At 40.3% G+C, this 13570-nt stretch overlaps 2 protein-coding genes and 1 pseudogene across 6 annotated transcripts in view; 2 read left to right on the plus strand and 1 right to left on the minus strand.

The window, feature by feature from the left end:
* Positions 1 to 512, minus strand: part of ppfia4 (PTPRF interacting protein alpha 4) — a 69759-nt gene extending 69247 nt beyond the window's left edge. For 3 of the 4 annotated variants that reach the window (XM_085273641.1, XM_085273642.1, XM_085273639.1), the window contains exon 1: positions 151 to 512. The gene's annotated coding sequence lies outside the window, so the exon portion shown is untranslated. Of the gene's footprint in view, positions 1 to 78 lie in introns of all 4 variants that reach the window. The other variant, XM_085273640.1, reaches the window with a different exon arrangement.
* Positions 513 to 3837: 3325 nt separating this feature from the next.
* On the plus strand, positions 3838 to 10901 carry tmem183a (transmembrane protein 183A). Of its 2 annotated transcripts, none has more exons than XM_085273645.1 (8): positions 3838 to 4064; positions 5168 to 5257; positions 5332 to 5502; positions 6715 to 6874; positions 7284 to 7464; positions 7860 to 7940; positions 8660 to 8815; positions 9551 to 10901. In XM_085273645.1, the coding sequence occupies exons 1-8, from the start codon at positions 4001 to 4003 to the stop codon at positions 9734 to 9736; spliced, it is 1089 nt and encodes a 362-aa protein (XP_085129771.1). In that variant the 5' UTR covers positions 3838 to 4000; the 3' UTR covers positions 9737 to 10901. The 2 variants fall into 2 exon arrangements, with proteins under 2 accessions (XP_085129771.1, XP_085129773.1); XM_085273647.1 differs by having other exon boundaries at positions 8663 to 8815.
* Positions 10902 to 12115: 1214 nt separating this feature from the next.
* LOC146574201 (uncharacterized) lies at positions 12116 to 13264 on the plus strand (annotated as a pseudogene).
* The last annotated feature ends 306 nt before the right edge of the window (positions 13265 to 13570 follow it).

Genomic DNA, 13570 nt, shown 5'->3' on the forward strand with positions numbered 1-13570 from the left:
CAGACTTACAGTAACTGATAAATAGGGCCCATTAACGCCCCGTAGCAACGCACATTCAAGGCAATCGCAGTTACGCACCTTACTCCCAGCACGCTAGAGCTCTATTTTTCATGCATCAAACGTGCGATCTTACGCTTTATATCGCCATACCTAATCAGAGTGACTGAAAAGATGAGACGACCGCTGACGTTTCATCCATATTAACCGGCGTTTTTTCACCCAGTGAGCCGATCCGCCCTGCCCGGCGCGCCATGCACTCACATGTACATATCCCGGCGTGATGTGATTGACAGCTCAGCTCAGAGATAGACGGGTACGTTTAGAGGGGTGGTGCCCACGAGCGCGACGGAGATCATAGTAGGTACACTGACAGGGAAATTTAAAAAAGCAGCAGAAAATATCGGGGAGGAGATCGGCGTCCTTATTCCCGTGGATAGTGAGAGCAACTCTTATCTGCATCCGCCTTCTCCGCTTCCATCTCTTCACACCGCCGCCGAACCGATGTTCACTCCTCCTCCCAGTCCCTCTGTCACAGAAACACACACTCGCTGGCGCGCGCCCCCACAAACCCACGCGCACACATACACACACTGCAGTTGTCACCACCAGGCTATAGAGCTTTGGGAATACTGGGACCTAGTCCCCAGGATTACCCTATAAACGACTGCGCCATGTGTGCATAATACAGGAGTGAAGTGATCATTTATGTCCCCTCGAATCAACATTCTACATTTAGACTATACTGCAAGTTATGGCTCAGAATTCAGCCTTAATTGCTGAAGTGTAATTAACTTCTCACATCAGCACCACTAAGCACGTTGCTGACCTGACAGCTCCTGGGACTCGATGCCCATTCTAGTGGCATCAATTCAACCAAGCTGAACACAGTGTATCTAGTGTGGAGCACACCCTGGAGGACTTGAAATGAACCCGAAGATTGCAAGCGTTAGGCAAATTGGAGATGTAAACTTGAAACAGAAATCACCGTGGGTATAGCATTTTGGCCAGTTTGTCATTTTTGATGTGCAATGTGCAACCATTAATCTATGTCAACTGCACACTGTGTCAGAGATCAAGAGACTTTTAATGTTTATTTCTCGCGACTTTTTATGAGTCATTGTGGGTTTGATGTATTGCTTTGAGATTTCTTTTATAAGTATATCATTCCAGATACATAAACAAGCACCAATTAAAAAAAAAATAAAATAAAAAACACTCATCTTGATCTGTGTTCAAGTAGCAGTGGAAATGCTATTATAAATATCTTTAAAAACCGGAACTATATACAGTATTTCCAGGTTCTCCAGTGCAGCTCTCCATAACAGTCCCAGTTTCTCAGGTTCTGAGATGCAACCCTCCACAGCAATCCCAATTTCAGTTGTGCAGCCCTCCACAATAGTCCCAGTTTCTGCAGTGCAGCTCTTCACAACAGTCCCAGTTTCTCAGGTGGCCCTTTAGGAAAATGAATTGTTGATTTAGATTGTTGTTTGAAGGCATTCTGTGTGTTGCAGTTTTGTGATTCTTACTTTTAGTGGTTCTCTGTGGTTCTCTCAAAACTTGCAAATGCATTAAAAGAATATGTAGCAACATTTTCTCAGGTAACAGAGCTCTCCCACAAAACTAAGCCACTGCATTTCTGAAAATCAACTGTAATCGCTGTTATCATTTGAAAAAACAAACAAACTGTGAAACATGGTGAAAAAGCGATTTATATAAAAATGATGAGCAAAGAGAAGACAGTTATGACTGATTATACCATGATCAGATCTGTAACGATATGTGCAGATGGGCCTTTGCCGCCAGTAAAGGCAAAACTGGATGTCACTGAGATATCGCATGTGAGAATGTATAAATTCTTCCTGAAAGACAGAGAAAAATTAATTGAAACTGGAGATTTTTGAATGAGATGTGTGACAACGTCTGAATGATATGTCACAGCTCATGCCAACCAGATGTTGTAAGTTTAATAACCCCACAACCACATACTTCATGTTTAGCTTTCATAGCCCTGAAAAGGGTGCTAATGTAATGTCAGGCACGCTCTATATGTATTAATGTTGGGTTGCTAAATAATAATTTTCAGTCTAAATAATATCACAACTGCAACTGTCCAAGCTTTTGAGTTTTTAGAAGCAGTGTTGGTTATTTAACACCACCACCTAGTGGTAGAACAGATTATCTGCAGCAGTGCTTCAAACCAACATTTATGATGCTGACCTTGATGCGTTCTTTTCAACAGAAGCATGTTTAGTTTAAGTGAAAGAAACTTTTTTTGAATTCGGTCTTTATTCCTCTCTCACAGAAAATTCAGCATGCTGCCTTGAGTGGCTGGCAATTTAAACTCCATGGTCAGAAGTTACTTTTGATTATGTATTTTAATAGTATTTTAAAGGTAATGTTTTTTTCTGTATTTATACAGTCTTTGTTTTAGTTCTAAATTGCTTTTTGAATGGTAGGTTATAATTATAATTATTATTGTGGTTATTATCAATATTACTGTTAATAATAATAATAATAATAATAATAATAATAATAATAAGAAGAAGAAGAAGAAGAAGAAGAAGAAGAAGAAAATAATAAGAATTTATTAATCAATTAGTTTATTTTTTTCATTACATTTCTCACTATCTACAAACATGTTATTTGGGGTGGCCATTTCAAATACTATTGTGTATTTACTATAGGAACTATTTAACTCATGCTCAAAGATCACACATCCCACTCAACTCCCAAATGACAAGGAGTACTTGTGGTACACATTGTGTCATGCTTGCTTTACTTCATTATTATTAATTTATTAATTTATTAATTCATTTAAGTTTAGTCCAAGTTTTGAGCAATATTACTGTACGGATGAATGAGATTTCCCCAATCTTAATCATGAAGCAAGTGGTTGGCACTGTTGCTTTAAAGAAAGAGGGTGACATTCTTGGTTGTCTAGGCTTTTCTGTGTGAGATTTGCAGTTCTTTGTGTGCAGATGACAATCTGGTAATCAGGGTGCACTTTAGAATTGATTTTATTATTGCTGTTGTTATCCCAGTTGCTTTCTTGTTAAATAAAGATGCTGTGTTGCAAAAAAGAAATCTCTTTTGAAATGAAGAGAGGTCGTTTGACAGCACTGCAGCTATGGATCTGAGACCTCTAAGGGGTTGATAACAGCTCTGACTGCAGCGAAGAAGTATATCATTTTATTCTTATCTCCTCTGACTCTGAGTCTAACATCTGAGGAGATGAGAGAGATGCTTTGATGTTACGTAGTTGTTAAAGGGTAATTTGCAATGGCCAGATATTGGAGGACAACCTCTGCTTTTTGATCTCTAAAATGCAGCAGGACTTTCTGTGGAAAAAAAATTGTCACAGTTTAACAACAGTGCTGCCTGGGAAAGTTTTGGTATGCTCAGGTTCTTTGTGACACTATTACAAAATCACTGAATACAGTACAGAATTCATAATGAACTCTTTCCCCTCTCCTACTAATGGTAAGTCTGCGTGGCTCAGTGACGTCTTGGCAGCTTTAATGGTACATTAGCGGCAGAGTGACACAGTACCTCTTCTTTTATGTCATCAGTGTGATAACACTTCAGCCAGGCAGCACTCGCTGGAGAATAAAGCAATCAAAAACGTGTATAATCTGTCTGGTATCCATATTTACATGCAGTCATCCTCAAAAAGTAAAAATATATATAATTCACCTTAAAGCTATTTTATAATAAAAAAAAAACAATTAACAGGTTTTAAATGGCATACAAGCTGTAGTCCCGATAGACTGAAATCTTAACAAACGCCTACAGATGGCAGTAGTGCGCGGCAAGGAAAAGAGTGAAAACGGTACTCTCGCGTTATTTGCAACGTCACGTCAGTCCATGATGGCTGAAGATCCTGGCGGAACATTTTTCAATTTCTCTGTGATTTTTCTTTCTTTCTCTTTACCTCAGCTTGCCATAGAGACATGGCAGGACTCACAGCCACGTTAAGCGTCCACAGATATTTGGTATCGTCATGCCCAAGAAAGGGAACCGAAAACGGCTGAAATTTAAGGCCGGGGACGTTTGTTCGGAATCAGGTAGGATATGATTAGCCAGAAAGCTAGCCCGCCTTCTCACATTCTGCTGAAGTTTCTGTCATGTTCTCCCAACTTCATAAAGCCAAAAGGCATTCTGCGGTTTTACAGGTGACCAATGCGATTTGCAGTGTTTGTGTTATTCTTTTAAGATCATTTTAAGTTCATTTGAATCACGTGACAGGTCAACAGGGTGCGCCGGTGTTCCAGATTAACTGGCTTTGGTCGAACAGATGTGGCAGACTTGCGTTTCAGGAGCTGCTACCGACAAACTAGCAAAAAAACAAACAAACCGCCAAATGTGTCATCTGTGACACTTGTGAGGTTATCTCAAACACACTCTGTCAGTCTTGATGCTGTTGAACAACAAAATGTTTAGAAATGTCGCGAGTTTACCTGGTGATATTCTCATGTACGACACGATCGCGAAAACCGCAAACAATTAACACCACGCCGATGTTGTTCACATGCATTTCAAAGGTTTATTTGGATGACGCACAAACAGACACAATTGAAAGGAACAAATGCATTGTGCATGAAACGAATTCAAACGTGATGCAGATGTGTGTCACAAGTTGATCTGGCTGTAGGCTGGGGCACTTGGCCAGAGGTGGCGCTGGTTGATTCGAGTCCATGTTAGTGCACACAAAGTAAACTGCTCGCTTTAGTTGTGAAGCAAAAACGCTGAAATCGGAGAAATAAAACGTATGAGGGGGACGATAACGACGACTAGATTCTCCCGGTCGTTTACTCTTGCTGTCCGGTGAACAACATCGGCGTGGTGTTAATTGTTTGCTGTTTTCGCGATGAGATGGTGACATGAGAATATCACCAGGTAAACTCGCGACATTTTTAAACATTCTGTTGTTCAACAGCATCAAGACTGACGGAGTGTGTTTGAAATAACCTCACAAGTGTCACAGATGACACATTTGGCGATTTTTTTTTTTTTATTTTTTTTTTGCTGGTTTGTCGGTAGCAGCTCCTGAAACGCAAGTCTGCCACACATCTGTTCGACCAAATCCAGTTAATCTGGAACACCGGTAAGCTTCACAACTGTGACACTGTGAAAAGTTAAGCTAATGATCTGCTGTTCTTTTCCTTAGTCACTGTAGCTGATTATGCTGATGCCGACCCAGCCGTTGTGAAGTCTGGGAGGGTTAAAAAGGCTGTTGTAAATGCGATTGAAAAAGAAGGTAACCTTTGATGACTGAAGTTATACTGTGGTTGATTCCTGTCCTGGTGCTTTACTTATAATCTTCTGTTTCAGTGAAATTACTCTGCGGCCTGGAAGCATCGCAGGGTGCTGTAGAGGAAGTCCTCTCCTCCGCAGTAAGCGTCAAAGCAGACGCTTTGGGCAGTAGCGACGAGCAGGACCCTGAAGAAGATGGAGAGAACGAAACTAAAGTGTCCCGCAAAAAGAAGAACAAGAGGAGAAAGGGTATCATTTCACTTTATCGTTAATGTTACACCATGACAGTTTACTAGCATTAAGAAAAAGTGGATTTTCCATTCAATAAAGATAAAAAAAACAAGTCTCACAACAGTCAACTCATTTTGGGGTAAGCTGTTGCTCATTCATCTAGCAACTAGAAGGTCAGTGGTTTGATCCCTCCCACCTCCAAAGCTTATAGACAGATTCTTAGCAAGATGCTGAATCCTGATTTACTCTGGTGGATCCAATGGAGTTTGATGGGGTGTGAACATTAGGATAAGGATGCACAGACAAAAGCACTTGTACACATGAATGTCTGTAAATGAGGTTTGTAGTGTGAAGTGCTTTAAGTGCTTAGGTTGAGTAGAAAAGGACTATATACCAGTCCATTTACCATTACTGTTAATACAAGACCCAGTCTCAACAGCAGGTCGGGAACAGTTTTGCTCCACTTCAGAAAACACTGCAGTCAATCAAAAGCACACCGATTGAACAAACACCCTCTGAATTCCATACCCGATTAGTTTCATTGCAGCCCATGACAAACGTACGCATTCATACAAAAGCCTGTGCAGTCTGGCTGACTGGGGAGTGACCTGAGTGAAGTCAACTTGTATTGTAATGGGGAGGCAAGCAAATGCAGCCAAACAGACATGAAAAAAAGAAACTAGTCCTGCAGCAATGGATCACTTGTACTCTGCCTAGAAACAAATTCTTACTTACTTACAAATTCTCAATATTAAAGCTTTATTAGAGAGACATTTCAAAGCACAGCACTACAGTATTAGTATTAAAATACCTGGTACATCAATCTATCCTCACTGACCAGCAGCTGCTTCCACTCTCAAAGGGGCCCAGGTTTAAAATATAAAAAAAAACTAGATATGAAAAAAATTGCAAAAAAAATACTTTAAACACTATAAAGCAATACAGTTATTCTTGCACTCTAATATTCTGTGATGCCAACAGGGAGAGAGGTGTGCACTTTCCTCCCTCCACTGGTCTGATAGCAACTCACAAAACATCTGTTCCACCTATAATTGATTTTATGTACACAACACATCTAAGTAAGACGTGTGCCTTTTTTACTTCAATGCTAACGGCCACATTAAGTATATAAATATAATCACAAAAATTTGTGGACCATTGTGCAAAATACATTTCGAAACTAGTATGTTTAACTTGGTATTGATTGTGTTTTCTTTGTTTTCTTCACAGAAAACAGTGAGAGCAGTGATGGTGTAGATTATCCGGTGGACATTTGGTTGGTGCTCTCCTCCTACATTCGGCCTGAGGATGTGTGCAGATTTGCTCTAATCTGTAGGAATGCCTGGACGGTCACTTGCACTGCAGCTTTTTGGACTAGGCTCTACAGGAGGTGAGGTGGTTTTGTGATCACTTGCGTACTGGCACTGATAAAAATATTGACACAGAGTAGTCGAGTGTTTGTGATTTCCACTGTTGAAGGCACAGTATACGTTTATGATCTGCTACTTACTGGATTCATGCATTTGAGTGGTGCTATGTGATTCACTTACAGCAGTAGTTCATGTGGAATACAAGGAAAGTGTACAGTTTTCATGCTCCCACCTCTGAGATTTGTATATATTGCCAGCATAGGGGGAAATTATTAAAGGTGTCATCCTACAGATAATAGTCCTTGTTAAAACATAGTAGCACATCGTTAATGTTGTGATAGAAGCGGTGAATGCAGTGAAAATGGTGTACTAAGTCCTAGTTAACATCACCTCACATCATTCCTCCTTCTCTGCTCTCTCTTTTTAAAGACACTACAGGATTGATGTTGAGCTGCCACTTCGCCTCCAGCCTGTCTCTATTGAGAAGATGCGTTTCTTACGGGCTTGTGTGATTCGTTCCCTTTTCCATTTATATGAGCCGTTCACCTTGCGCGTGTCAAAGATTCCTCCACTGCCAGAATCCACACCCACTACCTTACTCAACTCCAAGGTAAAGCTCCTCAAAGACCTTTTTATTATAGTTGAGGTGGAGCTGTTTGATTTACCTGCAGACATATGCAAGCAGGTGGATCTATTTGCGTATGGCTGATATTTGTGTGTGACCTCTGCTTTGTAGTTGGATAGAAAAGAAATTCAGTGTTTATCACGACTATTATCAACACTGATATGATTTTAGACTTGAGGATGCAAGTTAGTACTAGACCAAACTTTCTATCAAGTGAAGGAATTTCAGTGTGGCTTTACTGAAGACTCTGATCTCAGTTTTTCCACATGCAAAATGCATATTTCTCAGTTTGCTTAACGTCCTTTCCAAGAAATAATTACGAACATCTGCAAAGATGTTAGAATTTCATTGGGTAAATGTCTGCCTTTTTCCTTTTACAGTGTTTACTTTTCTGGGTCAAAAAGGTGTCGGGGACTCGGTCTGAAACGTTGTGGGAGTTCAACTTTAAATTTTTAAAGCAGGTAACATCATTTGCCATCATTTTATTTGGGGTGGGCATTTCTAATACTATAATGTATTCTCTGGGAACTATTCGACTCCTCTTTAAAAGATCACCCACCCACCTCTACTCACAAATGACAAGGCGTACTTGTGGTGCACCAGTGTCATGGCAGAGTTTGCACTGGAGCTCATTTTGGTTTAGTTTTCCGAACCTTTTCTCAGCTGTAGTAGTCATCAGCTTCACTTCTTTCTCCTGTTTGTGCATTGCTCCACACAATTTTCTTCTCCAAGCTGGAAATCCGTAGTTCTATTTTTGTTGTTTAATGCTGGTTGGCATTAAACAACAGGTGCATTATTGCCACCATCTGGCTGTAGAGGTGCATTACATTCTGTGAAGCACTGGAAGGAGTAATTTTAAGAGACGTAGACAATACAGAAACTTTTTTGTATAATTAAACGAATATTTTAATAATTGAAAATAAATCATAACCATTCTTTTATATCCCCACATATATGTAGAGACTAAGATACAGCGGTTGAGTTTGATGATGTATCTTATTAGCCTCAGATAAAAAGAAACTGCTTGAAAAAGCTGTTTCTCCATCCATTTAGGTTCACTGCTTAATGTAGACTGACTCATTCATCACTAGCAACATTTCTGACAAACACTCTGACTTATTGTGAGTTCTGCTTTCATGTTTTCTGTTTTAAATGTGTCTCTCTGGTGTCTTTGTCTCAGCAGGGAAACAGTAGGAATGGTTGTGCCAAGTCCTTGCGTATGCCTAGACAGTACGAAGATGTTCACATGAATCCAGACTCTGACTGCTATGTGCTTCAGGTCACCACCCTCAACTTCATCTTCACCCCAGTAGTCATGGGCATGACGCTGAGCCTGGCAAGTAACTCACCTTGTTTTTTTGCCTGCCTTAATGTTCCTTTGAGTACTGGTGTGTGTTATTCTGCAGCTGATCTTTACAAGGTAGCAGTGTCAAGTGCTGCCTATAAAGTTTTTAAATGTGTATATAAAAAGAGTTTCAATCAGTGAAAGCAACTGTCTCATGGCATACACAACCAATCAGTAGGTTGTTGTGGTAACTCTTGTTTGAATTGATTGATGCTTTAAAATAAATGTAATACTCCTCACTAGTATATTATTTTATTAGACAATTGACATTAAATAGCATTAAGATTAAAGAACAAAGATCTGGATGAAGATTGCAACTACTAATTCAGCTGATGTGACCCATTAGTATGCTTTACCAGTTAATTATTTTTACTGTGTTAAACTGCTTGAAATAAGTTGAAGTTATAAAAGGAAATGTGATCAAAATGCAGTTCGGTGTCAGTGATCAATCACACAGGAAGGCTTCAGAGAGCTCTTATGTACTGTTCTGTTGAGTTTTACTAAACACCAGCTTTAGTCTTAACGTCATTCATTGACATACTTGGAAATACAAAATTTTAACCCTGTGTGTTGTTGATAATATAAGACATTTTTACTTTTCTTTTTCCAAAAATCTTCTGTTAAATAAAGTGACTGTATATGTTTCCTCACATGACAAAGGGTTGATTCTTCTTCTGAGCTACAGACTAGAAACTCATGGACTTTTCCTCTTGTTTTGCCTCCTAGTTCACAATAAATGTAAGCACAGACATGCGCCACCACCGCGTTCGGCTTGTGTTACAAGACTCGCCACTCCAACGGGGGAAGAAAAGAGTGGATCAAGGTGGGACCCAGGTGGTGTTGGATCCTGTACACAGTGTGAAGCTCATGGACTGGTGGCATCCACAGTACCCCTCCTTAATCTACTCATGAGTCTCTCTTCTCAGCCCCTACTACAGCAGGCATTGCATCAGGAACCTCATTATCTCGCTACACTCATAAAAGACGACACTTGATGATCTGTATATCATGTTCAGTGAAGGTTTTTGGCAAATACACATTTTGATTGTTAGATGTTTAGTAAAAACCAACACTGAATTGAAGTGTGACGGTCTGGTCATAGACACATGGGAGAGGGGACCCTGTAGTATAATTGTTGCGGTTTTTCAGACTACATTGCTGCATGTTGAATGTACATGTATAACACATTTTCTACTCTGGATAAAAAAAATCAAAAAGCTCAAAGGGATTAAAAGGGTGGGAAGATTGTACTTTGTTAGATATTTGATTTTATAGTCGCTTGACAGTTCTTAAAATACTTTGGCATGTTACTGCAACAACCTTTCGATTGATTTTAGTTTGAAGCGTCCTCACTTAGTATTATGTGAAAAAGATTGAATCAGCTCTACACTGAAGGGGCCAAAGAGATGATTTACCTCAGACATCATCTGCTGATGCAGGCAGTGTTTTGTTTTTGCTTTTTCTTGGTTAATAAGATCTTGATTGCCTTGCTGACTCTGTGAGCTGTGTTCTGTACTGCCACCCTTGCAGTGTTTCTTCACCCTCAACTTTGAACGTGTTCAGTGTCTTCATGTGTGTTGAATGTGTGTACAGTTTTACCAGTCACATGATGATCGTGGGGGGAGCTACCACTCATACCGATTTATCCATCCACAGTAGACTTTTTTTGTCCCCCCACAGCAGACAGTTTGACTTTGGGAACAGTTTGTGAAAGCACAGGTGGAGTTATTGATGATGTAATTTTGCTATGTTTCCCAGTAAGCTATTACAGCATGCAAAAGAGTAAGACCTCCCCCAGGTGGAACATAACAATCATTTATCAACCTGTGCTTAACTTGCTGTGACAAATTAAAAAGTCTGTTTAACCTGAACTTATTTGCACATCTGTTGTGGGGTAAGAAGTCATTAGATTTAACCATATGCAGTTGCCATAATGACTTTTTGGTGGCATTACCCAGTAGCAGAGGACGGCTGGTTTTTCTGGTTGGCAGCTGCTGATTGCTTTCGAGTCGGGGACTAGTTTTAACAAATGAGTTTCATTGATAAATCGCTGTAGTGAAATAAAAACTGAAACTGCCCTATCAGAGTTCTCTGGGTTGCCTTTGAAATGTTGAAGAATGTATTTTTTTTTAAATTTTTTTTTATTTCCTTCTTACAGTCGTAGTAGGTATTAACAAAGACTTTATAAGGTACTATTTTACCAGTATAAAACCAGTCACCGATGATCCACATAACTGAGATGAGAATTTTCGGCTCCGGATAATCCTCCTCCACATCTCATGTGTGAAGGTTTTCTCATGCTGCTTCTAGAATTAAAGTAAAAGTTTGTTCTGTATTGAGAAATATGACACTGGGATCCATTCAAAGTAAATATACTGCTCAAAAAACAAAACAAACATCAGATCTCAGTGGGGGGAAATGCGGGAAAATTTTACTGATATTTGTGATATCTGGAAATGTGTCGGGAACAAAAAGATGCCACATCGAGATTAAAATGATCAACCTACAGAGGGCTGAATTCAAAGTCTCCCTGAAAATCAAAGTAATTAAATGATGCAGCATGCAATCCACTTTGCTGAAATGTAATTGCAGCCACTCAAAACAGTACTCGGTCGTTTGTATAGTCTCCATGACCTTGTGTGCATGCCTGATGATGTTGGGGCATGCCTCTAATGAGATGACAGTGTCATGGGGGATTTCCCAGCTCTGGACATCAGTGAGCTCCTGGACAGCTTTAGGTGCAACCTTGCAGCATCACAGAGGTGTTTTATTGGATTTAGATCAGGTGAGTGTGGGGGACAGTTGATGGTATTATTTCATTACTCCTCCAGGAACGTCCTGCATCCTGATACTTAATGGCAGTCAGGATAATGTTGCCTAGCCTGTAGAGGTATGTGGGTCCTTCCATTGATACGCCTCCTCAGACCATCACTGACCCAAAAGTATTTACGGGGCTTCACTTATTCCACATTTTGTCATGTTACAGCCTTATTCCAAAATGGATTAAATTTGTTTCACCTCAAAATTCTACACACAATAACCCCATAATGACAAAGTGAAGAAAAAAAACTTCTTGCAAATGTATTAAAAATAAATAACATCCACATAGGTATTCACAGCCTTTGCCATGACACACAGGTACAACTGAGCTCAGCTGCGTCCTGTTTCCACTAATTGTCTGTCACACCTTTATACAACTTGATTGGAGTCCACCTGTGGTAAATTCAGTTGATTGGACATGATTTGGAAAGGCACGCACCTGTTTATATAAGGTCCCATAGCTGACCGATTATGTCACAGTACAAACCAAGCCATGAAGTCCAGGGAGATGGAATGAGGCACAGATCTGGGCTGCAATACAGAGGTGTTTTTACAGCATTGGAGGTTCCAGTTAGCAGAGTGGCCTTCATCATCTGTAAATGGATGAAATTTGGAACCAGTAGGACTTCCTGGAGTTGGCAGCCTGGCCAATTTAAGTCATCTGGGTACAAGAACCTTAGTTAGGAAGGTTCACTCTGTCAGAGCTCTGGCATTACTTTGAGGAGAGAGGAGACCCTTTTAGAAGGACAACCATTTCTGCAGCATTCCACCAATCAGGCCTGTATAATAGAGCGGCCAGATGGAAGACAACCCTCAGTAAAAGGCGTATGACAGCACACCTGGAGTTTACCAAAAGAACTGATGAAACAAAGGCTTTCAAATATTGAAGACCTCTTTTTCTTTTCTTTTCTTTTCTTTTTTTAAATCAAGATTGAAGTCTCTGGTTTAAATGCCAAGTGTCATGTCTGGAGGAAACCAGGTACTGCTCATCACTTGGCCAATACCATCCCTACAGAGAATCATGGTGGTGGCAACATCATTCTGGGGATCTTTTTGGCAGCAGGAAATGGGAGGCTATTCAGGGTCAAGGGAAAGATGAATGCAGCAATGTAAAGAGACGTCACTGATGATATCCTGCTCCAGAGTGCTCAGGACCTTTGGCCTGGGGTGACTATTCATCTTGCAGCAGGACAAAACTCCTAAGCACACAGCCAAGATGACAAAGGACTGACTTCAAGACAACTCTGTAAATGTCTTTGAGCGGCCCAGCCAGAACCCAGACTTGAACCTGATTGCACTTCTCTGGAGAGAAGTGAAAATTGCTGTACAGCAAAAAAAAATTGCATCCAATCTGATTGAGCTTAAGAAGTTCAAAGTGCAAAGAAGAATAAGAGCCCCAAAACAGGTGTGCCAAGCTTGTAGTATCATGCTCAAAAAGACCTGAGGCATTAATTGCACTTTGAATAAAGAATTGAGCAAAGGCTGTAAATACTTGCCTACTTTTTCCCGCCTTATGGGTTATTGTGTGGAGAATTTTGAGGTGAAAAATGAATTTGAATGTGTTTTGAATAAGGCTGTAACATGACAAAATGTGGAACAAGTGACGCGGTGAAGAAGATGAATAGTTTCTAGATACACTGCATCGCCTCATGCTACCTGTAGTGACACTGACCCCAGCCACATGCAAAACTAGTTTAAATGAAAGGGCAAAAGATGGGGGAGGGGTGGTGACCTCCACCTGGAAAAACCATGACTGTTGTGGGCGGTTCTCATAGTTGCCTTTTTAGTGCACTGGTGAATTTCATTAACACTAAAGCAGCTGAACTTGATTAACAACCCCCTCTCCTACCTGACTAACCAGATCAACATCCCAGAAGTTTAACTGAAGCTATGCTGTCTTTCAAAAGTGTTTAATTTTGAGCAGTG

The sequence above is a fragment of the Mchenga conophoros genome, linkage group LG5 (assembly GCF_057382185.1).
Source record: "Mchenga conophoros isolate Kocher_MC1m ecotype Shallow Benthic linkage group LG5, M_conophoros_male_GT1.1, whole genome shotgun sequence".
NCBI classification, from domain to species: domain Eukaryota; kingdom Metazoa; phylum Chordata; class Actinopteri; order Cichliformes; family Cichlidae; genus Mchenga; species Mchenga conophoros.

What these genes read in the sequence shown, in the direction of transcription:
- tmem183a (XM_085273645.1), top strand. Translation starts at nt 4,001, where the DNA reads ATGCCCAAGAAAGGGAACCGAAAACGGCTGAAATTTAAGGCCGGGGAC. An exon ending in CTACCTTACTCAACTCCAAG is followed by an intron (nt 7,465 to 7,859) that starts GTAAAGCTCCTC and finishes TTCCTTTTACAG; the next exon opens with TGTTTACTTTTCTGGGTCAA. An exon ending in TGGGCATGACGCTGAGCCTG is followed by an intron (nt 8,816 to 9,550) that starts GCAAGTAACTCA and finishes TTTGCCTCCTAG; the next exon opens with TTCACAATAAATGTAAGCAC.